General features: G+C 49.5%; 1 protein-coding gene across 2 annotated transcripts in view; it reads left to right on the forward strand.

Moving 5' to 3' along the window:
* Mcph1 (microcephalin 1) overlaps positions 1-24596 on the forward strand; it is a 191047-nt gene that overhangs the window by 34127 nt on the left and 132324 nt on the right. For both annotated transcript variants that reach the window (XM_047549261.1, XM_047549262.1), the window contains 2 exons: positions 1238-2368; positions 10989-11089. In XM_047549261.1, the coding sequence (XP_047405217.1) occupies positions 1238-2368; positions 10989-11089 (1232 nt within the window). The remainder of the gene's footprint in view (positions 1-1237; positions 2369-10988; positions 11090-24596) is intronic.

Genomic DNA, 24596 nt, shown 5'->3' on the forward strand with positions numbered 1-24596 from the left:
CTCCTGTCAGCCCTGCGAGTCAGGGCACCAGCGTGCCCACTCTCCCAGGGAGGGACCCCGCACACGGGGAAGCCAGCAGCTTGTGCAAGTGCCCCTGGTTTGGGAGTGGCAAACCCGGGCTTCTGACGTGGAGTCCAACCCAGAACGTGTGCTCTGGGTAACGGTCACACTGCATGTCAGCGTTTTGGAAAGTGAGGGACGTTTTCAGCTACTACAGTCAGTGGCCAGTATTTCCAGCGTCTGCCGAGGAGATAGTTCGGCCCGGCATTGCCTTTCCTGCCCCCAGCTTCCCGTACGGTTCTTCCTTTGGTTCTTCCCCTCGGGTGTGGGGGGGACTCTAGAGATTGGCCCTCAGTGCTCTACCACGAAGCTGCATCCCCAGGCCTCCCCTGCCCCACTGCCTTTTCTCCTCAGTTTTGAGCAGGGGTCTCCCTAGGTTGCTGAGGCTGGCCTCAAACCTCCCGAGTTGCTGGATCGTAGGTGTTTGCCCTGCATCCAGCATTGAACCTACTTTTTAAAAGTAGAGGTGGAGTGATTTTAATCAGAAAATTTCAGCAACCTATTTTGCTGTGTGGCTTCTCCAAAGTGGGGGCCTCCATGCGTCCAGCAGGCCGTGCCCACAGAGGAGCCAGCCCCGGCTAGACACGCTGTCCTCCAGCAGTCTGCGGCGTGGGAAGCAGGACAGGTCACCATGGTGGGTGTGGTGCACGTTGGTGCCGCAGGAAAATGTGCAGGAGGTTCACAGGGATGCTGTCGCTCGAGGGGGTTTTGAGGGACGGGTCAGACCTCGAGGGCCCACTCAGGGAAGCAGGGAGGAGAGTGGAAGGCTGCGAAGTCTGCAGGAGGGTGTGGCAGCTCCTCATTGGTCCCAGGGAGACGGCTCTGTGGCGAGTCGCAGCATCACGGTCTCCCTGGTGCCTCACTTGTGACTATGAACAGGCGGCGGCCTTCACTGGAGGCAGGGAAGCTGAAGGCAAGCTGTGGTATTGGGGGAAGGTTTCCTGGAACGAGCGCTCAGCCTAATCTGAGCGAGCCCAGGGCACCCTGCCGCTGGGCCACCTCCCAGCCCGTTGGACTCTTCACTTTAAGGCTGTTGCTGAGGCTGGCTCAAACTTGGAATCCTCCTACCCTGGCCTCTGAGTTGCGGGAATTACAGGTGTGCAGCACCACACCTGGCTGAACTTTAGAATAATTCAAGCCATTTTTTTAAGTGAAGTCTTTATCTTATATTTTCCAGATGAATCCTTTGCTGGGGGCTTACACACATCTTTGGATGATCTCTGTGGAAAATCAGGATGTGGAAACCAGGGAAGCAAATTGGGAAGGGCGGCTGATGGAAGTAGAAGCGATACGTGCACGTCCTCATGTGCGTTAGAGACAGAGAGCTCTCGCTCACCAGCACCGGCCAGTCACCTCCATGGGTCAAGCCCTCAGAGATCCCTGAATCCTCCTGCAAAGGAGGAGGAGGTAAATCGGCAGAAAGACGCCATCGGAAAAGTGGTCACCCCCGACGAGAGGCAAGCCGAGGATGTCCCTGAGAGGTTTGGTGAGAAATACTGCTCGTCTTCTGCAGTGTCCCTGGCAAAAGTCTACCTTTCAGAGCGTCCAAGGCCCTGGAGTCCCTCAGCAAAGAGAAAAAGAACATCTGTGGGCTTAGGTTCGCCTCCGGAAGGGCAGCCGAAGAAAAGGAGGCTCAGCCGGAAGTCTGTGGTGCCTGGGCTGCAGCTCAGGGTGGAGCCCAGCCCGCCGCTCGCGGCCAGGCCTGCCGCCTCCACTCCTGATCGCGGGGAGGCCTACGAGGACTACTTCTCCCCTGACAACCTGAAGGAAAGGGGTTCGGAGCAGCTTCCTCCTGGGTCTCTTCCTCTGCCAAGCCCTGGTCCGCTGGGCTGCAGAAGTCTTTCTAGGAGGGAGAGAATGAGCATATTAGAAATGTCTGATTTTTCCTGCATTGGTGAGAACCCCAGATCAGTCCCTGTGTCTCCGTCAACATCGAAAACTTGCCCCCAACTCCAGAAACCTGCAAAACGTGAACAGAACCCAGATTGCATTTGCCTGGCTGCAGAGGAGACACCTGCTACTGAAGAAGGCCAGGGCTGTGCCGGGCAGACTGGGGACACCCGCCCAGGTGGAAGCCCTGCTCGACCAGAAGGACACAAGGGGGACTTGCGTCCTCCGGCAGGAAGGAAGGAGGATGTGCGAGGATCCCTTTGTGTAAAGAATAGGCAGAAGGAAGGCTCCTCTTCCCCAGGGCCGGGCTCTTCTGGAGACGAAGCACCAGGCGATGGCACACTGCATTTGGGGGCTGATTATAACGTGGAGAGATCTGCAGAAGAAAAGGAAAACTTATGCACAGGATGTAGCGAAAGTACGTGAATCTTTTTAATATCATGAAAATCTGTAACAGTGTATCTACATTTAAAACCTACCGCATTCTTCATAATTTAAATTGTTTTTCTGATTTTATTTTGAAGAATGGGTTTGCTAGCTCCCAGTGATACATCTTCAGGGATGCTTGCTGCTCTGTGGAATTCCTAGGCTTATGGGTCAGATCTTGTTGTGGATAATTTCCCCAAGTTTTCTCCCTGGTACTGACAGAAGGGACCAGAGCACCTGGCCTGAGCAGTGGGCTAGGGCCCGTTCCTCCTGTCCCTTGTGGGCCACTGTGGCACACCGGGACTTTAAATCTGGGCTCACACCCAGAGACTGTTCATGGACCAAGAAATTAAGATGGCATGAGCCATTGATTCTGTCCAGGACGGAGGTGTGAAAGGTCAACTTTGAAACATCAAGATTTATTTTTGAAGAAGCTTTGGGTAATGTTATTTTTAATCCTACCTGTACTTTAATTGGAACCATTATGAGGACTTATTTATCGACCAGTGTAATAGACCTTATAACTCTCACAATTGCAGCAAAAGTAGCAATAATAGACATCTTTGCACTTAAATCAAAATTGAAGAAATCTTGTCTCTGACTATCTTCACCTAAAGATTTGGTTAAAATCTGAATAAGACCCAGTTGGCTCTAAGTTGTTTTTCAAGTCTTTAAATGATTTTAATCACCATTTTCAAGAGGGAGAAGTCACTAGGGATGAAATAAGCAGAAGTGTTACATATCTTTTCCTTGAGTATAAATTCCCCAGAATTGTCTCACTAAAAATATTAACATAATTTTCCATACTTTAATATCACCACTTATTTTCCTCAACATATGTCAACAAGCAGTTGTAGCTGAAGCTTAGCGTCTGTTTTAACTGTGGACTCGCGTTGACTCTAAAGTGAAGGTGAAGTAGTTTGCACGTGGGCTGTTCTGGTAATTCAGGACTCCATGCTTATAAAGCTGACGCTCTCACTGTTTTTAGCTAGTGTGTCTTTAAGGTCTTGAATAGCTCTCGATGACACGTGCATCAAGTGGAAGAACGCTGGTTCCAGACAGTGTCACCTTAGATCCCAGGGTCAGTGGGAGTGGAGTGGCCCTCAGGGTGGATGAGGCTCTTGTCCCAGGGCTGGGCCCGGGAGACCCCAGGCCTGAACGCCTGGCTTCCGTGGGAGAGGTCGAGGGGCCAGCATGGTGGGCTCCCTGGGACTTGGACCACTAGACTGTGGTGCGGGTGGGTGTGGGCCATCACGTGGGCCTGCAGGCAGCCTCTGTGCCACTCGCTCTGGCTCAGATGGGAGTGTCCTGTGCCCTGACACAGGGCACCTTCTAGAGTCTCGGGCCTCTCTTCATGTCATCCCCAAGAGACGGAAAGTCATCCGATCCTGGGGCAATAAGAGACTTCCACGCTGTGTAGCCCAGTGAGCCTCTCGCTTGCCTGACAATTGAGACTCCTTGATGTCTTACTGTCTGTGTCAGCCACCGGGACTCGGGTAAACCAGCACCTGGGGAGTCCACAGTTACACGGACACTGCCCCGCCAGAGTTGTAAGCAGGCCTTCTGCGTCACAGTGGGCCCCTCAAGGTCTCCTGGGCTGGAATAAAGTCTCTTTCCCTTCATTTCAGTTCACCTGTGCTTGTTGCTGTTTTCAGTGTCTCATTGTAAGAAAGATTTCAAGAGCAAGTTTAAAAAACTCAACAATAAACTTAAAACTAAATTTCGTTTTAAGATGATTTTGAAGTTTTCCATTCTTATTTAATTTTACAAGCAATGCCCGCGTTGGTTTGCGTTGCGATAAAGGTCATTGGGTGAGGCAGCAGTTCTCAGGCGTCAGAGGGCACCAGTGCGGGGAGGTGGATAAGGGCTGTCACTGGGACCACATTTCCATCCAAGATGACGGTCCGTGCAAATGTCCTGAGGCAGAAGTTTGCAGTAGCCGGGTGGCCAGAGTAGCACAAGCCCCTGAGGTAGAGAGGCTGGCAGACTAGATCAGGGCTGGACTAAAGGGTGCGTGCGTCCCTAGGAAGACCTGCAGCGGCTTTGATTCAGTTTTCATCTTGATGAAGTCCCTGGGGGCTCTGAGCACAAGAGTCACCAAATCTGATGTGTTTTAAGTGAACCCTGGGTACTGTGGGGAGCAGACTGGCATAGAGCTAGCTGCTGGAGCCGTCTCTGCTGACCTTGTTCACTCCAGACACCTGAGAGTGCAGAGGAACAGACTCACAGGATGCTTGTGCATATGGAGAATTAACCCGTTGCCTTGAAATTTGCTGCCTTTTTAAATAAAACTTACAATGATGGATTTCCAAGTTGGTATCAATAGACGTACTTTATTTTTTATTAATCTGTATCAAGGGTCAGTAATTTTCTGTAATGGATCAGTAAATACTTCAGGGTTTGTGGGCCAAATCAAGGTTTGTAGGTATTTATATAAATGATAAAACTTTTTCACAAAGTTTTTAATGAAACAAGTAAATTTTTTATAATGTAGGACTATTGAGAAAAGAATTCTTGGGTGAGGGAGGAATAGTATTGGGGCTCAAATCAAGTTTTCCTACCCCCCAGATTAATGGTAAATATTCATTTAGGCTGATGTATAATAAGAGTTTTTAATAAGAAGATCTCACCTGTTTCACCTGGGAGAGAGACCGTTGCCCAATAGGTTTTGTCAAACTGATAGCAGTCCACAAGCAGATGATTTCCATGGTGCATGTTTGCTGCTGATAAAAAGACCATCCCCTACTCTACCTTTCAGCCTGTCTGTACCCTGCAGATTAGTCACCTGCAGCTGGACGTTAGAAGGCAGCTCAGCTGTGCAGGTGAAGGATTTTGAAAGGAGACTGTTCCCTTTTCTTGTGTATCAGGTCCAGAAAGCACTGCTGGAACTGTGGTCTGAGCTTGGGGAAAAGGCGCCGGCAAATTCATATGGGCGTGGAGATTCTGCTTCTTTGGCTTTCATATTTGCGACGAGGTCTCAGTGGGTTGCGGAGGCTGGTCTGGAACTCACGGTGGTCCTGCCTCGGCCTCCTGAGTAGCTGGGTGAGGGTGTGCACCAGCGCCCCTGAGAGCACAAGGCAGGAAGCCTGTAGAGCAGCCAACTCCGTCGAAGCATCCCTCCTGCCCGTAGGTGCTGACCACAGCTCTTCACCACCTGATGCTGGTCTGAGCTGCCCAGCTGGAGGGGTCCGGAGCTGGTGCACAGCTGGGCTCCTCGCTGCCTCAGGAGTGAAGGGGTAGAAGGGCACCAGGTGACCACCAGCGAAGTGGGTCCTTTTCGCCCTGCACTGGCTTTGCCCACTCGTTTCATGCAGACTTCCTGTGCGATGGGACTTCGCTCGTCAGCATTCTGTACGTGCAAGCTATTTGAGCGACTCCGTGTGTCCCGCTGCCAGAGTCTCTCCTAGCTAGTAGTCATGAGCTGTTCGAGGCTGGCTACCCTTCCAGACAATGATTCGGACATTGTTGACTAGCAGAGGACTCAGTCCAACAGAGACAGGTGTGCCGAAGCCCCAGTCTGTCCCTGGTTGACTACCCATACCTTACCTGAGAGGCTGACTGGTATTCCAGGCACGTGTCTAATCTTTTCAGCCCGAGGCTACCAGGCATCTCCATTGTGTGCTTAGGCCATCCAGAGATGCCGTCTGCGGCTCATTCTGGATTTCCATGCTCTGCTTCTGCCTGGGTAAGGTTTGCCCCTGGAATCTTTAAATCAATCCAGTTTTGTAAGCCCACAAATTTTACCAGCGAGAAGCTTTCTGACATCCGCTGTGCCAGTGGACCAGCTGGTGATGTCACCAAGTTCAGCTCATTTCTGTCATCCACTGTGGCAGTTAGCAAAGCCCGCAGTGTCTGAGAGGCGTCTCCTGGAGCTGCCTTGCAGTGTGGTCTGTTAGTGAGTTTGCTGATGCTTCTGGTGTGGTCAGGTGGCCGGTGCTTTCTACACCTTTCGTCAGCCATGCATGAGCCGCTTCACCTTGCTGTGCTAGTCTGTGACATGTCCAGTGTTGCCTGTGCTGACTTCAGGTGCACGTGGCCTCTGCCCACAGCTCTACCAGGGAAGGACCACGGGGTCACACCCTGGCTCTGAAGGGCTGTGATGAGTTGGGAGTGTCTGCCTTTAAGGTGGGATTCATTATCTCATGACAGATCTAGGGGCAAAAATGCAACAGTAGTTGGGAAGGGCGTGTGTGTGCTTAGTGCACAATCCCGAGGCAGAGAATTAGAACTCTAGATCGGGTCTGCAGCATTGAGAATTCTCAGGTTTTTAAAAAAATCACTAAAAGCATCAGATTGTATACCTTTTTTAAAAAAATTAGTTATGCTGTTTTGTATGTGCTATAAGAACTAACCTGTCCACTTAAATGTTCATATTTGATAGTCTGTTTTGTATACTTGAATATTTCTTTATTCAAGAGGAAGTGTGGATTATTGTAGCAAATAGGCTTACATGTTTTCCTTAAATATTTTAAGTTGAGTAATGATTGCACTTCTGGACAATTGAGATAATCCCCAAGTGTGGCAAGGAGTGTTGCTCAGCCCTCTTCTCTGGTGGCTGGCTTGCTCGCTGGGGCCTTAAGCCAGCAGACAGTCTGAACAGCTCAGAGTGGGCATCAGGTAAGCCAGGAAGGCTGGTCACAGGAAGAAAGGCTGCGGATTATCTAGCTGATTGGGTGATTTGCTCGTTTTCATCAATTGGATGTTTGCTCTGCATCTACTATGTGCAGGTGTTCAGGCAGACACTGAGAGGTGATGTTAATACAGAGCCCCACCCCTTCCCTTGGGAGCTCAGGCAAGTAGGAAAGACACGGTCAAGATAAGCCATCTGTGAGTGCCAGGGAAGTCAAAAGGCACAGATGACTCCCAGTGGGAAAATTATGAAGTGTTAAAACTAATTTACATATAGCCCATATTTTAACTCTCAGATATTTATAGAGCAGAAACTTCTGTACAATCTATTGAAGACCATGATTAGATTATTCTGCCACCCCACCCCAAAGTTAGCAGAGTGAACTTGAGTTGAAACAGCAGAGAGTGAGCAAAGCCCCAGATGAGGCTTGCTTGTGTAGAGCCTGTGAATAAATCGCACATATCCCAAAGGTGGAAAGTTCCTGTAGTTATCTTTTAAGGATTTTCCCCCCATAGTTTTACCCTTTTACATCCTTCGATGTTCTTAAATTCATTATTCATATATTTGGGACTCAGAAAATTTTCCCCTTAGGATAATATTTAGATGGTATTATGCTTATCTGCATGTTAAGATCCTGGGTTCTTAAATCGCCTGAAGAAGCCTTTTAGCCCTTGACTTCGTATTGCTGGAACACATGACGATTGCTCAGATGCGTCACGGTACCAGTGTTACCACCCCCTCGCCTGTCCTGGAAGTGGATGTGCAGGAAGACACGTTGGAAAGGAGAGCTTGCATCTGCCTTCGACACGGCTGCTTTCCTCTGCCTTTCTCAGCGTTCCCCTCCCTCTCCGTCCTGCTGGGGCTTGAGCCACTCCTGTCCTCAAGCTGCCAGAGCCTGGTTCTGCCTCTGTAGTGGTCACACTCCACATTCCCTCCGCATCAGAACTTTTTTTAACCTCACTTAGGTGCGTTGAGAGGCGAAGATGGTGGTTTAACTAATTCACGCTGAGAGGTGGATGACCATTTGCTAGATTCCTTGATGTGACTATTTCGATGACACTGTTAACCCAAACAGACTTCTCAATGGTAACCGTTCAGATAATACAGCATGATATAAAAACTCCGTAGTGATGGAATTCTTTTATCTCTGAATGTGGTTGTTTTATGAAAACTTAGATATTGAATCACAGCGTAGAGAAGTTAGCATGAGGAGTGGGGGATTTGATAAGGAAATTCTATGACTGAACTGTGGCCCCTGAAAATTCTTGTGTTGGAGCCCCGTCCCTGAGCATGCTGGCCTTTGGAGTCTGGACCTTTGGGAGATGGTCGGACTTAGAGGAGGCCATCAGGCTAGCGCCTTCACGATGTCATTACTGCCGTTTTACAGAAGATGAGACAGACCTGAGGGTTGCTGCTCTGCCCCGTGAAGACGGCAAGGAGGCAGCTTCTGCAAGCCAGGAAGAGAGCCTGCACCAGAACCTGGTCATGCCGCCCAGATCTCCGACTCCCTGGTCCTCCGAACTCAGAAAACCCATTTCTGTTGCTCAGGCCACACGGTCTGTGGTGTCTGGTCACAGGCGCCCACGCTGATTAAGACGTCCATCAAACCAGGCTTGATGGAGGAAGAGCGGCTGGGGGTGAGACTGTGGGCATGGCATATGAAGCTTTCTCAGACTGTCAACACAGATGTCCACTAACTCATTGGACATGTTCATTTGTACCCAAGCAGGGAGGTCTGGCAAGGGACCCAGAATTGGGACTCTTCAGGAAGGCCGCTTTAAGGGGGTGAAGGGTGAATGTTGAAGTCATCCTGGGGACAACCCATGATCCAGGAGCACTCAGGAGAAGCAGGTGGGAACCAGAGACGGCAGGCAAACCTGCCTCCTGACCTGCAGCCGGAAGTGGACTTGGAGCCCCAAGTGCCTCAGAGTCGCATGCGCCCCAGCTGCTTTCAGCTTCTGACCAAACCTGCAAAGGCGAGCTCAGCAATCACTGGTGGGTTGGCAACATGTTTAAAATAACGTACGTCATTTCCTGTCATCGTTTTGGACTGCTCTGGAATCGTGGAAATGTGCCATCCGTCTGGGTCTTGACGTTGAGACGGTGGTTCCGATGCTCTGCCTCGCGCTTCCTGCCTGCAGAATGCTTTGCCACCCGTCGCTGTTAGGCCAGAACCGAGGCAAGTGCTGCTCTGAGCTTTAGTGACCGCACCAGGAAGCCTCAGACTTGGGCGTGATTCAGGAGTGGGAGCTTTCCCCGAATGTCTTTAGTCCTGTTTTTTGATTTTTATATGCTCTTGCTTTAATTATATTTGAAAAGGAACATGCAGAGTGGTTACAATTAATACTAATTCTAGTCTTCCAGTTGTTTTTAGTCTTAGACCTTAAAGATGAAGGGCAGGTTCCATCCAGATCCCACCATAGGGCTTAGGAGTTCCCAGCATTTAAACACACCTATTGAAATTTGTAGGAGGTGATGGGAGACAGACGTACCTTCACAGTGAGCAATAGTGAGGATCTCGCCACGATCTTAGAACAACTGCATGAAGGCCTTGCACACAGCCCTCACCCGCCGCTCCCATCCATCTGCCTGCTTGGCTGGCCGAGGCCCTTGTTTGTGGGGCAGTCAGTCATCTGGGACTGAGCAGGGTGTGGGGAGACACTAGACTGCAGGGGAACAGGGTGTCCAGTGGCTGGCGTCTCGGTGTGGGGGTTCGTAGGCAGGGGATGTTGACTCAGAACCTGACTCTGAGGTGTTACAGGACCCAGGTTGCAAATACCTAGTTTGAATTCAGGAAGACACTTCACCATTGCTGTCCTGTATTTGTTACTTAGAACTGTTTTTGAAAAGAGTTTTCAAATCAGACTTTCCAGACGGTTATACCTGGTTATGTCGGTGTTCTGTCTGTAAAGTAGATGTTCTCAGGTGATGCGGATTTTAATTTGAAGAGTACTGACATTGTTTTCTGCATCATATTGTATTGATGTCCTTTCCTGTTCTTTGGGACAGTATCCTGTGCATCTGCATCTCCAGTGGGAGCCCCGCGTCCTAGGTATTTGTGGACAGATGCCTCAGTGAGTGACTGGGATGTGCAGCTAGGCTGGCCATCACTTGGCTGGGGCTGGGACAGTGGCCCCTGCAAGTCCTTTGTGCCAAGGTGTTGGGACTGCCTCACGGCCCTTCTTAGGTCCTCCTTAAGAATCTAGCTTTACTTTAGGAAGTGGGAGGCCGTTTGGGGACGGGGAGAGGAGGACAGAGCACCACATGGGGCGGGCAGCAGCGGGAGGGCGGGTGCGCCCCACACGGCTCGCCTCGTCCTGGGTTTCAGAGGACGCGGTGCAGCACCTAATGGAACCACACTTCACTTGATGGCGTCTTGGCTCATGTGTCTTCATGGCAGGATGCTGATCTAAGGTGGGAATCTTGGGGGAGTGCACCCAGCTGTCACCTGCAGGTTGAAATCTGGAGCTCTGCACTGTACACTGTGTTCTGGAGAAACTCACCCCAGACCTGAGATTGCCGACAGCCCCCTACCTAGAACGCCCTTCTCTGAGGAGCTGGTCTGGATCATTGTTTTAAAGTCTGAGAATTGAAGTTTGTGTAGTGCCTAAGAACAGGCATATGTTGTCTTGCCTTATCAAATGGACAAATGTGATGCTACATTGTAACTGGAAGTCAGCTCCATGTAACTTCCAAGCAATTCTCTGAACTGGGTGGACAGGGACAGTCCCTCCCATTTGGTTACAATGTAGCATCACGTTTGTCCGCTTGATAGTGCGAATGCCTGCCTACGTATGCCTTCAATTCAGGGACAGGGACCTTCACATTTCAAAGAGCAAGACGTGTGCGTGCCGACGCAGGGCCTGTTTCCCGCTGTCACTGGACACGAGCAGGAGTGAGCCCTCGTTTCTGTTTTGCTGACGTTGCTATAGTGTTCGTTCCACCTACGTTCTGACTAACCTTCGGTCCGCTTGGGTTTTAGGTGAACCGACGAGGCAGGCTGCTTCGGGTGGCCCTCGTGAAGGCTTTCAGGACTGCATCCAGCCTGGTGAGGAGCCAAAGGAAGGCGGGAAAGGCCAACAGGTCAGTGGGGAGGGGTGTTGTTTTAGACTCTTGAGTGCTGCTGCATCACAGTGTTCCATTGATGGAGGAAACCAGTCTGTGCAACTTATGTTTACTGAAAAAGTGGATCGTGGGTGATCGTTGGAAAGGCTTGTACGTGAAACTGAGAGCCGGGTCTTGCTCAGGACGGAGTTGTCGATGGAGCAAGCTGGCCCTGTCGCTCTGCCAGCTGGTCAAGACTCCTGGAGGTGTCTGTGGCCGAGGGGGCTGTGCCCTTGTGTAATATCAGCAAGCATTTCCTAGACGGGGTGAGAACCCAGCCGGCTTTTGTGGGAATGCATCAGGCTTTGGCCTGGAACGCTGAGCCCCATTTTTATGAGGCCCAGGACACATCACACAGAAACCTGAGTTAAAGTTGCGGGGGGCACGGAGAGCAGCAGATGCCAAGCTGGCAGTGACCCAAGGTGCAGCTCTTGGGGCCTGAGGGTTTCTGAAGTGCAGGTCTGGAGGGCTGCAGAGGTCAGTGATCGTGGTTACTGTGTCACAGTGACCAGGAAGAACGAGACATGTTTTTAATATGCAATTTTAGGTTTTAAACGCACAACATCCTGGTACTTTGAGATCTTTCAGTGTAGAGTGGGAGAGGTCTTATGTCCGCATCTTAGGCTGTGACCAGTCAACAAAAAGAGTCTAGTTTCCTTGTTTTAAGAGTCTCCTCCTGAACCGCACAGGGATTGAACTGGTGAATTAAATACAAGTTTCTGGCCTGTGGCTCGCAGGTCTCCAGGGTCCTTAGTATCTCAGTCGTCCCCGGTGACCCGGGGAAATGGAGGTCTTGCCTGCTTGTTTTTGCTCCCTGTTAGATTTCAAGTTAATCTGTATTAAGCTGAAATTTGAGACATTTTAACTCAGTCATGTTTTTATGTGTAACTGTATATTAACGGATTAGATTTTATCAAGCACCAAACTTATTTTCTTAAAAAAAAAAAAAAAAAAAAAAACCTTGTAATTAAATTTTGACATTAAGAGAAGTAAGTTCACGGCAGCTCTTCTGTTGGCTAGTTCCTGAAGGACCCACATGCACTGCAGTGGAGGCGGCTGGCCCTAGGGTGTGGGGTGGCGTTTCTGTCTTCACCTGAGAGCTGGTTGACCTGCTGTTTCTGTGGTTATCGAACAGTGTGAGGTTCAGTTGTGTCTGTGGCCTGATGATTTGATTCCCAATTGGAAGCTTAGAGCCATGCGTTCAGGGAATGTCCTGCCTTGGCTGCCCTGCAGAGCAGGCCCAGTAGAAGCGGCTTATCCTGAATTCTGACTCTGAATAACAGGAAGGTCCAGGGTAAAAGGTAGGCAGGTCAGGAAGACAGGGACGTGTGGAGCCTGTGGCTGGAGTAGCACCCTCCGGAGGAGGGTGGCCTGGGAAAGGTTGCCGGAACCTGCCGGAAGAGGGGTGCTAGAGGCGGCTCCGGCACACTGAGCTTCGGGGTTCTCAACTTTGGTTCTCTGTAGCCTCACCGCGGTTGTTACACTTCAGTGCTGTTTTTGTTGTTAGCTTTCTTGAGGGTCACTGGCCTTCCTGTCTTTGATCTGGAAAATTCCCAGCGGCTATTTCTTCTCTTCTGCCCGTTTTCTCATGCCTCCCTGGCTGGGAACGCAATCACGTGTGCTAGCCTTTGCTTCTGTGGCCTGTACATCATGATTTCCTGTATATTTGTCTTCTTATATCTTTTTTTCATTCTGGTATTTTTTATTGACTTCCATTTCATCTTTCTCTATCTATTCTGATGCTAAACATACACATTGAGTTTTCACATTTCATATTTGTCCTTGTAATTTTGTTTGATTTCGTCACTTGTAATTCTCTGCCAAAATTATTCATCTTGTGTTTTATGTTTTTGAGCAGGTGAAGCATAAGTAGTTTGAAATCTGCCTGGTAACTCCATTGTCTGTTGCCCTTTTGTTTCAGTTTTTATTGTCTGTTGTTTCTCTTCGTTTTCAGTCATATGTTCTATATCTCATGTGCCTGGTTATCTTGCATTTATCTTCCAATCAGGAGTTGAGCTGATTTGCGGTTGGGCCCTGTCCTGTGAGGCTGGGTGTCCCGGGGAACTTGGGCCTCATGTGTTGCTTTGCGTCTTACAGTTTCTGCTTCCTTGTTCCGTGCCTGGCTCTCTGGACAGTGCCTTCAGGTAGCTGGCGCATGTTTGTTTGTTTACACTCTGGCCAGCTTTTCTAATCGATCACAGTGAGGAGGTTGTTCAGGACTGTAGTCCAACATTACATTTCATTAAAAAGATGACTTTTCTAAACAACGTAGACCCTTGTGAAAAAAGAGCTGTAAAGACCAAGTCAAGAGAAGGGATTTTAAAAGGTGAACTTTGTAGTCCTTGTTTACAAAAGACAAACATTTGAGATAAACTTAATTTCTCTTAAAGAGTGATAACAATTAACTGTTCAATAAAGAATTGCAGAATCTCAGAGTTACAACTTCTGTTGGAGCATTTTTGATTCAGTTGCACTTTTAATGGGAGAAGTCACTGTATAAATCAGTGGGAAAATCAAAGACATTGTGTTAAACATAAAATCATGAATTTTTTGAGCTTTTTTTGTTGTTTTGTTTTTTGGTATCAGGCTTAAGCCCAGGGGTACTTAACCACTGACCACATCCCCACCCCTTTTTACATTGTTATTTTGGAGATAGGATCTTGCTAATGCTTAGGTCCTTACTAAGTTGCTGAGATAGCCTTGAACTTGTGATCTTCCTGTCTCAGCTTCCCAAGCCACAGGGATTATAGGTGTGTACCACTATGCCTGGCCCTGTAGAGCCGTTTTTATTTTGAGGATCTAAGCAATTTTATTACCTCTATGCTCTTAGCTTTTAATACGTATGTAGCAAAGAAAGATAGTAGAAGCTGAAGAAGCTAAAAAATGTGGGATTATTACTGGCACTCTGGTAAAAGTACATGAATGTTTTCCTCCAAGGTTTTTTTTTGTTTTTTTCATTTTTATAGATGGCATTTTGATTCATCGTACACAAATGGGGTACAACTTCTCATTTCTGTGCTTGTACACGATGTAGATTCTCACCATCCGTGTGATCATACATATACCTAGGGTAATGATGTCTGTCTCATCCCACTATCTTTCCTTCCCCCACCCCCTCCCGCCCCATTCCCCCTACACCATCCAAAGTTTCTCCATTCTTCTCTTGCCCCCCTGCCGCACCCCCTCATTATGTCGCATCATCCACTCAAGGTGTGTTTGAATATTTTTTAGTTGTCCATGGACCTTTATTTTATTTTTTTTTATGTGGTGCTGAGGATTGAACCTAGTGCCTTGCACGTGGTAGGCAAGTGCTCTGCCACTGAGCCCCAACCGCGAACCCCCAACATTTTCCGTTGTTTTGTGACTTCTGGGTTTGTTGTTGTTCAACAGGTTCTCATCCTCAGCAGAACCTATAGCCCGAGTCCTCAACTGGGTTGCTTTTAGTAAGTGGCTACGTTTAAAATCTCATTTGGGAGCCATCTCTGCCAATCCAGATTGCTGCATGAGAGGGCCAGCTTTGGTCGGAGCCCTGAAGTGTTTACAGGTGGCTTCCATGAGCTTTGTGGCCTGGAAGAAATGGAGAGCCAAGCGCAGAAGCGCAGTGTACTTACTGTGACGATGGTCTTTATCTTCTTTTATTTATTTATTTATTTTTTAAGGAACTACACACAAGATGGAAAGTCTACCTTTCTAAAAGTTTCTGAAGTAGGTTGGGAAGCAAACGGGTAATAGCATGTGTGTGCTGCAGCGATTGCTCACGCTCACACCTGGCTATGCGTGTGCTGCAGCGATTGCTCACGCTCGCACCTGGCTATGCGTGTGCTGCAGCGACTGCTCACGCTCGCACCTGGCTATGCGTGTGCTGCAGCGACTGCTCACGCTCGCACCTGGCTATGCGTGTGCTGCAGCGACTGCTCACGCTCGCACCTGGCTATGCGTGTGCTGCAGCGACTGCTCACGCTCGCACCTGGCTATGCGTGTGCTGCAGCGACTGCTCACGCTCGCACCTGGCTATGCGTGTGCTGCAGCGACTGCTCACGCTCGCACCTGGCTATGCGTGTGCTGCAGCGACTGCTCACGCTCGCACCTGGCTATGCGTGTGCTGCAGCGATTGCTCACACTCGCACCTGGCTATGCGTGTGCTGCAGCGACTGCTCACGCTCGCACCTGGCTATGCGTGTGCTGCAGCACTGCTCACACTTGTACCTGGCCGGAGTTTCAACCCGTGGGCACTCAGACTGTCCAGCTCATCTCTTCAGCCTCCTGGCCACGCACTGCCCAGCCTGCAGCCAGTGCATTCTGAGCACGTAGCGATGCGCTCACCTCCGTGGCGTGTGAGCAGCTGTGTTAGGTCGTTGCTGGGCTCCCGGCCATCAGTGATGTCCTTGTCATTGCTCATTTCCTCGTGGCTCTTTGTCCTCCACTTGTGAGAGACTCCGGTGCCGGTGCAGGAGCAGTCTCTTATCTAGGGCTGAGCACCTGGTGCCTGGGGGCTGCAGCGTTGACTCCTGAGCAGAAGACCTGGGTTCCTTCCCGCTGCCGCCTGGCTCTGAGGAGACGCTCCCTGGATGACTGTGTCATTGTCACGGAGGCAGTAACATCTCATCAGCATGGTTTTCCAATTTGCAGTAATTCTAGGTCTTTGCCTTAGATATCATGCTCGGCTGGAAGCATTTCCTCTTGTGGGTGATTTTGATTTTGAATTTAACTCTCGAGTTGCAATAGCAGTGACTCATCCACATGACAGGTGATATTTATTATTTTTTTCTTGGATGTTCAGCATGAGTGTTTGTTATTACACATTTAGGGGAATTGGCACACCTTCTCAGGGATGACACACTTTGTAACTGTCCAGGTAAATAATTTCCTGTTGTTTGTTCCTGCTGCTTGCAGGGAGATAGGGCCTGTCGTGTGGCTAGGTGCTTGCTGTGGCCCTCACTTGAGAGATGGCCTTAACGAGAGACCAAAGCTGTTCTTGATTCCTAGCATGGGTTTTTAGTAAGTTGTGATTACTTTGATAAGCTTCTCTTGGCAAAACCAACCCAAAATTGGCAGAGGGGTACTGAGCTGGTTGTGACAGGTGGGGTAGCCAACAGATGTTACTCTATGAAACCTTTGGAAAACCAGGTGCTTCTCGATGGCCACAGTTGATTTCAACTCCCATTAGCATGTTATTTTTTTTTTCTTTTCATGTGTGAAAGAAAATATTTGTATAGAAAACATCAAATAGAATTTTCAAAGAACTCCATCTTTCTTTTAGCATTATTTCCATGTTCAGTGCTAAGTGGCTGATTTTGCAGGCATTGTGAAGGGTGTGGTTCAGAAATCATCAGATGTGCTTGTACTGGGGGTGGTGGACGTGAGGACCAGTCAGGGTGGGTCCCCTTGGGCCCTCAGTGGTCATCTTGGGCCACATAAGATTGGAAGCTAAGATCAGGGTTCACTCCCTGCTGAGCAAGACCTGCAGGGCACAGGAGCTCTGTGAGGCTAGCTAAGATCTGCTGGTCAGCAAAGGAGAGTGCACCAGCTCAATTTAAGTAATTCTAGCTGCTGGTGTCTAAGGTTCAGCTTCCTAGACGAACCACTTGGCAGATATTAGCTAAGTGATAGTGTATCATGGCAGTTTGCTTTAGAAATACAAAATTAATCAGTCTGAGATCTGTAGAAACTCAAACAAAAAAAAACTTGCTGAAGTAGTAAGCTTGAGTCCTTATATTTAGAAAAATAAAAAGGTATTTTGGGGGAGTAAAGGAACTGGGTGAGTAAATTGATGCTCAGCTCTGGGCTTCCTTGGTGCAGACGCCTGGTCTTCAGTGGGGGGTGTTTGTCCTTCAGTGCTGTCCCCGCCCTTGCCTCCTGCTGCCCCCACCTCCCCGTGTCCATTCTGTCCCCAGGCAGCTGATCCTGGGCGTTCTGTTTCTCTTACCCATAATTGGTTTGGGAATGTGACTACCTGCTGTCCAGTAAGAGCGAAGGGAAGTCTTACTGCTTGCTCACTGGGAGAGTGCTGGAAAGGATTCCCTCTCTGGAGGTAGCCCTGGGGAGGAGCGACTGGACGTGTCCCTGGAAGGCTTGCACCCTGCAGTGGAAGCCAGAAAGTGAACTGGACAGGGGAGAATGGCCTGCAGACCCTCCGCGCAGGCCTCACAGCAGTGCTCGCAGGCTGGCCGAGTCCCGTGGGGCCGTGCATGTGCACAGAGGTGCCTGGCTATGCCTTGGTCTCAGGGGCAGACCCTTGGGGAGGGTGGTGACTGCCCGCCTACCCACCATGGCGTTTCAATCACTGCCTTTCCTTAGTCTCCCTAACGCTCCCTCTTCTAAGAAAAGTACTGCTTTCCGAATATTTAGGAATGCAAGTTGTTGGACATCACTCCAGGATAATCTTGATATATTTTAAAAAAGGAATAAAAACAGGATTATTCAGAAGGAAAGAGGTTACACAGAAGAGTGACCGTTAAAAGCTGCAATTTAAAATCCATGAGGCACTATTACAGAATTTATTAGAAAATAAACTGAGGCATTTCAAGTAGCATTTTGCCATATGCTTTTGATCTTTTGGATATAAGGTAAGTCTTAGTTCATACATCAATGGAGAATCCATTAAAGAAAATACTATGTACAATCAAACTATGTACAAGTTGGCATAAAGCACTTATTTTACCTTTATTATCAGTGATTTTCTATTTCAGACACTCATTTTTGAAGTTATACCATTTCATCTTTATGCAGAATTATCTTCTGCTTTTCATTTTAAAACACATTTACTATTTATCTATCTTAAAAAAAAAAAACAAAAATCTGTTAGCATTAGTAGTCGATTCTTAGATTTTTTCTTTTTTGCCTTTTTTAAATATATTTTTTACTATGTAGTTCTACTTAGGTGACTTTAACTGAAGGAGGGATTGTGGATTGGAAACTGGGAGTCAGAAGCAGTTTTACGTGTGGAGTTTGTAGTGTAACCCTGGAGGGATTTGTAGGTGAGGTTCCTGCCTCTCAAAGAGCAGCACTAGCCAGGAAATCCTAGATTTGCCAAACCCCCTCTTGGCTTGGTAAGTCTGGGGTCGAATTCAGAGTGCTTGGTGAAAGGAGTTGCTTTCTGCCCTACACATGAAGGTAGGCAATTCGAGCCCAACTTAAATTTCTTTAAATACTGGGGATGGAACCCAGGGACACTCTGCTGCTGGACTGCATCCCCAGACCTTTTGATTTTTATTTTTTATTTGTTTTTATTTTCATTTTTTATTTTTATATTTTAGGGCCTCACTAAATTGCTGAGGTTGGCCTTGAACTTGAGCTCCTCCTGCCTCGGCTTCGCTAGTTGCTTGGATTACAGGCGTGCACCACAGTGCCCAGCAAGTGTGGCTTTTAAAGTCCACACCTAATGATTCAAAGTGCAGAGCCTCTGCCCACCTGCTTTCAAACTGTTTGGGGGAAGTCCAAACATGGACTTCCAGGCGGAGTCCATGAAAGCCCCTTGAAGGTGCCCTTGGCCACACGCTCGGGTCTTCCTTAGGCACATCCTTTCCTGGAACAAGGCCTCTGGGCTCCCCCTCCCAGGAACTCTTCTCTGGGATGGAAAAGCAGGATGGGGGCCAGGCACCACCCTCACTGCAGCGTCTTCCCTGCCTCTCGAGGCTAGTTTGCTAGATGAAGCACTGCCTGTGGGCTCTGAGTGACGTGGCCACGGGCCTGCTTGAGTGTGCGCTCCCTCTGTTTGCTTTTCACAGTAGAAGCTCCTTTACCCAGGACAGTGGGCATTCAAAACCACAGACCATTTAGAAAAGATGCTATGCTTTTTGGGAGAAGTCGCCTGAATCTTAGGAGTCTCTGGCATTCTACGTAGGAAGAGTTCACGTAAGGAAGGACGATGAAGCCGTGAAACTGTTGGTGTAAGGAAGTTACAGAACTTAGGCCCAGCGTCCGCTTCGTGGAGCATGAAATCCGTGGCGTTCAAGAGCGGGATCAGCAGCATGAAGGATGCACGTAGGCACCGCTTGGTGCCAGGAACTGGGCCTAGGGCCCACGGCGAAGCCCTTCAGAAGCTAAATGCCGTGGCCACCAGGAGTCTGGTTTAAGGACATCCCCAGGGAGTGGTGTCAGGGCACGGCTCCAGAATTTGTCTTTTGTCATATTTGATTTGGTCTTTTTATTTTCTCTATAGTCAAAATTCATAGGATTATGTTCTACCTGGACGTATGGAATCAGTAGTTTATCAGCAGTGAACACATCACGAGACTTTGCAAATGTGTGCTCTATCTCCTTACCTCATTTCTTTAAAAGGAAAAGTGTCATTGCTGTTTACCTAAAAACTGGTACCTCAACCCAGAAGACTTCAAAGCGTGTTTTGTTTTTAAAATGTTTCTTTTTTATTGCTAATAAAACAAGTGTATCTGTTTAATTTGACTCACCTTTGATCTTACTAACAGAAATAAACCGCTGCATTTCCCAGACATCTGCTCTCCTTTTCCCGCCCTCCCTCGCTCCCCCCTGCCCGCCCCCTGCGATTTCTGGAACCAGTGCGGGGCTCCAGGTGCCCGGTGTCTTCTGGTTGGGGTCTCTCCCGGCTTGCCAGCCTGTGTGACTGCATGGACCAGCACTTTCCTGTCCGGGAAGAGTCCCGCCCCTTCTTTTTCCATTTAATAACACTGTTAGAAACATAAAAGGGTTGTTTTTCTTTTTGTAATAGATATATCAAAAAGTGAAATATGTGACCAGAATAAGAGTGGAAATGAGCATCATATGAACGCATTTGCAAATAGCAGCTTCAGGTTTCCAGCTTTTCTTGGGACTGCCCGCAAAGCTCAGTCCTGCTGTGCTTTTCCATTTCTGAGGTCGTGTGCTTGGGCTGGAAGTCGGCGTGCATGCCTGTGCGTTTCTCTCCTTGTGCTGGATGAATACAAGCAAGCCCATGAGCAACGCGAACCTGTGGGCCCCCAAGCCAGGCCCTGCTGCTGCTCTGCTGGGACGGTCAGGTGGGCCCTTCACTTCGTGGTGACTTCTTTTAGCTGCCCATCGTCAGCGGTGGCAGACGCACGGCGGTGCTCGCCCCGTGATGCCCAGGCTGGGGAATGTCCTTGGTACTGCTCCAGGTCTTTGGATTCCTTGGCCGTTCCACCCTCCTAGGAGTTAGGGAAGGCCCCTCCGAACTCATCCACTGCCAGGTGATCTGTCTGAGTCCCTCTCTGACTCTGCACCAGAGACTGTCCATTTGAGGACTGCTGCTCTTTTTAAAGTGTGTTGGTGGCTAATGGCTTATCCTCACAGCTGTGCGCTCCCAGAAGTAAACAGGTGTTTTGTTGCAGTGCTGGGGACCGAACCTAGGGCCTCCCACGTGGCAGGCAAGTGCTCTGCTGCTGAGCCCTGTCCCAGCCCACTTTTATTTTCTTTTGAGTCAGGTCTCCCTGCATCGCCCAGGCTGGCCTCACCCTTGCGAGCCCCTGCCTCTGCCTCCCGCCTGGCTGCATAGCGAGCCAGAGCCCCTGTGTGCAGAGGTGGACGGCCCAGAAGTCTCAGTGTGCTCACTGGTGATTCTTCCCAGGTGTGCTTGCTTGTCCTGGTTCGCCCCGCCCTCCCTCCCGTCCTCCATCGCCCTGTCCCCCTAGGCAGACCGCCCTGCCGCCCTCGGGCACTCCCCACGCCCATGGTCGGAGGCCAGCATCCCCTTCTGGTCCTCACTGACTTGCTGCCACCTCCACCCTTGCCCATCCAGGCTTTTGGGGACTCTACACCTGTCACCTTACCTCTGCTTGGGACAGTTCTTTGCTGCCTTATGAGAGCTTTATGACGTCTGCCCCCTGGGTGGATCTCGGCCAAGCCAGGGAAAACCCTCCAGGCTCCTGCAGCCACATCCTTCCACACATGCTTCCTGCGGGCCTTTCTGTCCTGTCCAACGGTCAGTGGGGACCCTGCCCCCCTGCCATTTGACTGGACTGTGATTGCTTCACAGTGCTCTCGGGGGCCCTCACTGAGGGCAGGGACGTCCACCATGTGCCCCTTGCCTGGTCCTGGGCCTGGTGCACTGCTCTGGCTCGTAGCGTGTAGGCCCTGACTGGTGACAGGAGGGACTAAGCCTGTCTCCATCAGTGACACCAGGGCTTCCTCCTCTTCACCAGTTTTTATTGGAAATCAACCAAAGGTAAACTTGAAGTTTGAAATTAAAACAATTTAAGTCGCTCTTCCTACTACCCAGCTTTACAAGGTTTTAGTGGAAGACCTGATGCACGAGTTGTGTCTTGGTAGTCACCGTATCAAACTCTCCTCCAGGTGTCGGAACGGACGTGCGGCCTGGACAGCTTCGGCGCGCGCCGCACGGCCAGGGGCACACGTGAGGGCAGAGGGTCCTGGGGATCAGCCTTTGCTCAGAACACAGGCCAGGGATTCCTGACCGTTGCTGTTTTCTAGGGGCACAGGGCTCAGCTACAGCTGACTGTGTCGTGTTCAGCTTTCAGTAAAACGGGGCTACATAATGTAGCCCATCCAAGACTCAAATGTAAAACCCGATCAAATTTTTCAGCACTTATTTTATTCTTTATGTTAACTGGTCATCTTGGTCTTTTTCAATGATGTTACACGAAGTTTACTGATCAGCCTTAGATTTGTGCGTGAGGAAAAATCTCACTGTAGATCGCGTTGGGAGTTGGGGCCAGGTTACCCTTATTAGAGAAGGTAAAGTAGTTAAATTCCTCAGCTTCTCTATCGCTGTCATTGAAGTATGACATCGCCAATGTTCTATAGACCAATGGCTACGGTGAGAAATGGCTCGTATTCCCATGTAAACACGCGGTGGAGGTCTGGATTCACAGAACTGCTACTTCAAGACTTTCAGAATCATCGAGCCTGTGGTGCTCTGGGCCTGATCTAGCGTGACGTCTCATAGATGAGGCCCTTAAGACAGAGACCAGCGCCCATCGAAGATGAAACCACTAACACGGAGCCGCAAGCTTCCCCCAGCTCGCCTTGATCTGTCTACTGGCAGCAGGTTTTATCTGGTATGCTGCATATTCTTTTTGTGTACGTGTGACATTTTGTGGATTTCCAATAGCGGTAGCCTCCTAAGAGGACAAAGAGTGCGTCGACTTGCTGGAAGAGATTTTGTCCACCCCGACAGCATGCCGGTGCCAGCTGTGCTTAGAGTGCCATGGAGGCAAAGGGGCGAGGGATGTGTCACCCCTGTCCTCTGGCTTCCCTCGTTGAGTCTGCCAAAATGAATGGACGACAGACAGATTAACAGAAAAGGCAGACAAATCAGATTATATACAAGTAATCAGAGTCATAATGTATGAAACTCAGAAAGTTCCAGATGGTTGGAGCTTAAATAGATGGAGCTGCAGAAAGAAAGAGGGGCTTAGAGTTTCTGGTGAGGTGGCAACAGGAAGGGATTTGTGAAACTTTCAACTTTTTTGATACTGGGGATTGAACCCAGGAGTGCTTAGCCTCTGAGCCTCAACCCCAGCCCTCATTTTGTGTTTTATTTAGTGACAGCGTCTCATTAAGTTGCTTAGGGCCTTGCTAAGTTGCTGAGGCTGGCTTTGAACTCAGGATCCTCTTGCCTCAGCCTCTTGAGCCACTGGGATGACAGGCGTTCATCCTCAATTTTGATTGACCAAAACGTGAGCATTGACTCTGCTCTCTGTCACTGTGATGGAGTCATGTGATGGTCTCAGTATGGAACTCACCAGTCACAGTGTCGCATCAGTTGAATGTAAGTCTTTGTGTTCTTACTGATCAAGCCAAAGGGAGACCGTTCAACACTCCCAGACAGCTGTGCTCAAGCATTTAAAACCTAAGAGGATGTTCTGTCAGGAGACTCAGAAAACTGAAGTATAGTCCTCACTAGGACCATACCAAATCAGGCAAAAACAATGGTTCAGTGTCAATCAAATACATTAATGTATTTGATAGATACATTGAACCCAGTTAGTCGCAGTCTGTGTTGGGAATGTTGGTCTGCTTTTCATTGCTGTGACAAAATAGCTGAGGAAAAAAAACTTGGAGGAGAGATTTGTTTTGGCTCATGGTTTCAAAGTTTTAGTTCAAAGTCGGCCGCCTCCATTGCTCTGGGCCTCGTGCAAGGCAGGGCGTCATGGTGGGGAGGGCTTGGCAGAGCAGAGGTGCTCGCCTCCACTAGCTCCCTCAGCTAGCTCCCTCCTGCAGTTTACCCCCTTCCAGTAGTGCTGTGACGCCCTCAGTGCGTTAACCCACTGATGAGGTCGGAGCTTTCCGGATCCAGCCTCCCAGAAGCCCTCTCCAAAGACTTCTGCCCTGGGGCCAGCCCTCAACACCTGAGCCTTCGGGGGACATTTCAGGTCCAACCCATGCCAGAGTGTGATGGCAACTGTGGACCATCATTTGCTGAGAACCGTCTGGTTGAAAGAGCTGTCCAGTTGCTTCGTTAACCTGGTGACTTACGTCCCGTAATCCAGACTCAGCAGAAGAAACAAAGGCGAGAGAATCTTTGGAAGCTCAGGCCGTCATCTGCTATGCTGGTAAACCGACTGTTAGCGCTTCCCATTAACATGTAGTGTCAGTTCCTCTTGATAAATTTCTTTAATGTAATTGATAGCAGGGATAAAAAAAAAAAAAAAACCACGACCAGCCACCTTCAAAATTAAGCCTTCTGTAATAGCAACGTCAGGAGACAGACTGGTACAACACCGTTGAGTTCAGTACCATACACAAGCCCCCAGCGTGTGTGGAAAGGGGATTTAAAGCTGCAGCACGGTTTGTCAAATGTCTTCGTATCCAACGTGTGTGTTATCAGAATGACTGCTGACCATCTTAGCCCCTGGGAGGGTTGTTTGGCCAAAAAGTCCAAGATTGTTCCCTCCTTTCTAGACTGGTTTCAATTCCATATGACTGGTACCCAGAGCAGCCAAGAGCGAGTCCCTGGAAGTTCAGCCCAACTCTCTCTTCCGTGGAAATTGGGAGCTAACTTATCTTCGTCAGCCCGACGATTGCTGATTTTTTTCCTTTGTCTGCTCGTTTGTTTCTGCTGGAGCATGAGCCTTAGCTAAAGCCATCTACCAATTTTTTAGGTAGGGAAAAGGGAAGGATCCGGACTGTGAGATGCTTTCCAGCCCAGTCGGCTTTCAGCTGGACCCCGACTCAGAGTACCGCTGTCCTGGAGTACGGCCCGCAGCGCGCCCTCCCCGGGCCACCCAGAGCTCTGGTCTCTCTCCTGGAGCTTAGATCTTGGCCAAGCACTCGGGGAGGGTGATGCAGACCTCACTGACCCGAGGGCCCAACCTCAAGTACCCGCCCCCCACGTGCACCGTTAGCTGGGAAAGTAACCAAACACGGGTCAGTAAGTTCCCACGAGGTAGGAGAGGACAGAGAGCGAGAGAAGGTACGGTGGAGTTGCCCATCCGCGTCAGGTAGTCTCCCATCACACAGTTGCCTAAGCCTCCTGGCTAGTCTTCTAGAAGCCTCTGCATGTCAATCAAAAACGCAGCCCGTGTCCGAGAACTTCAGGGTCTCTTGCTCCCTC

The sequence above is a fragment of the Sciurus carolinensis genome, chromosome 4 (assembly GCF_902686445.1).
Source record: "Sciurus carolinensis chromosome 4, mSciCar1.2, whole genome shotgun sequence".
Taxonomy (NCBI): Eukaryota; Metazoa; Chordata; class Mammalia; order Rodentia; family Sciuridae; genus Sciurus; species Sciurus carolinensis.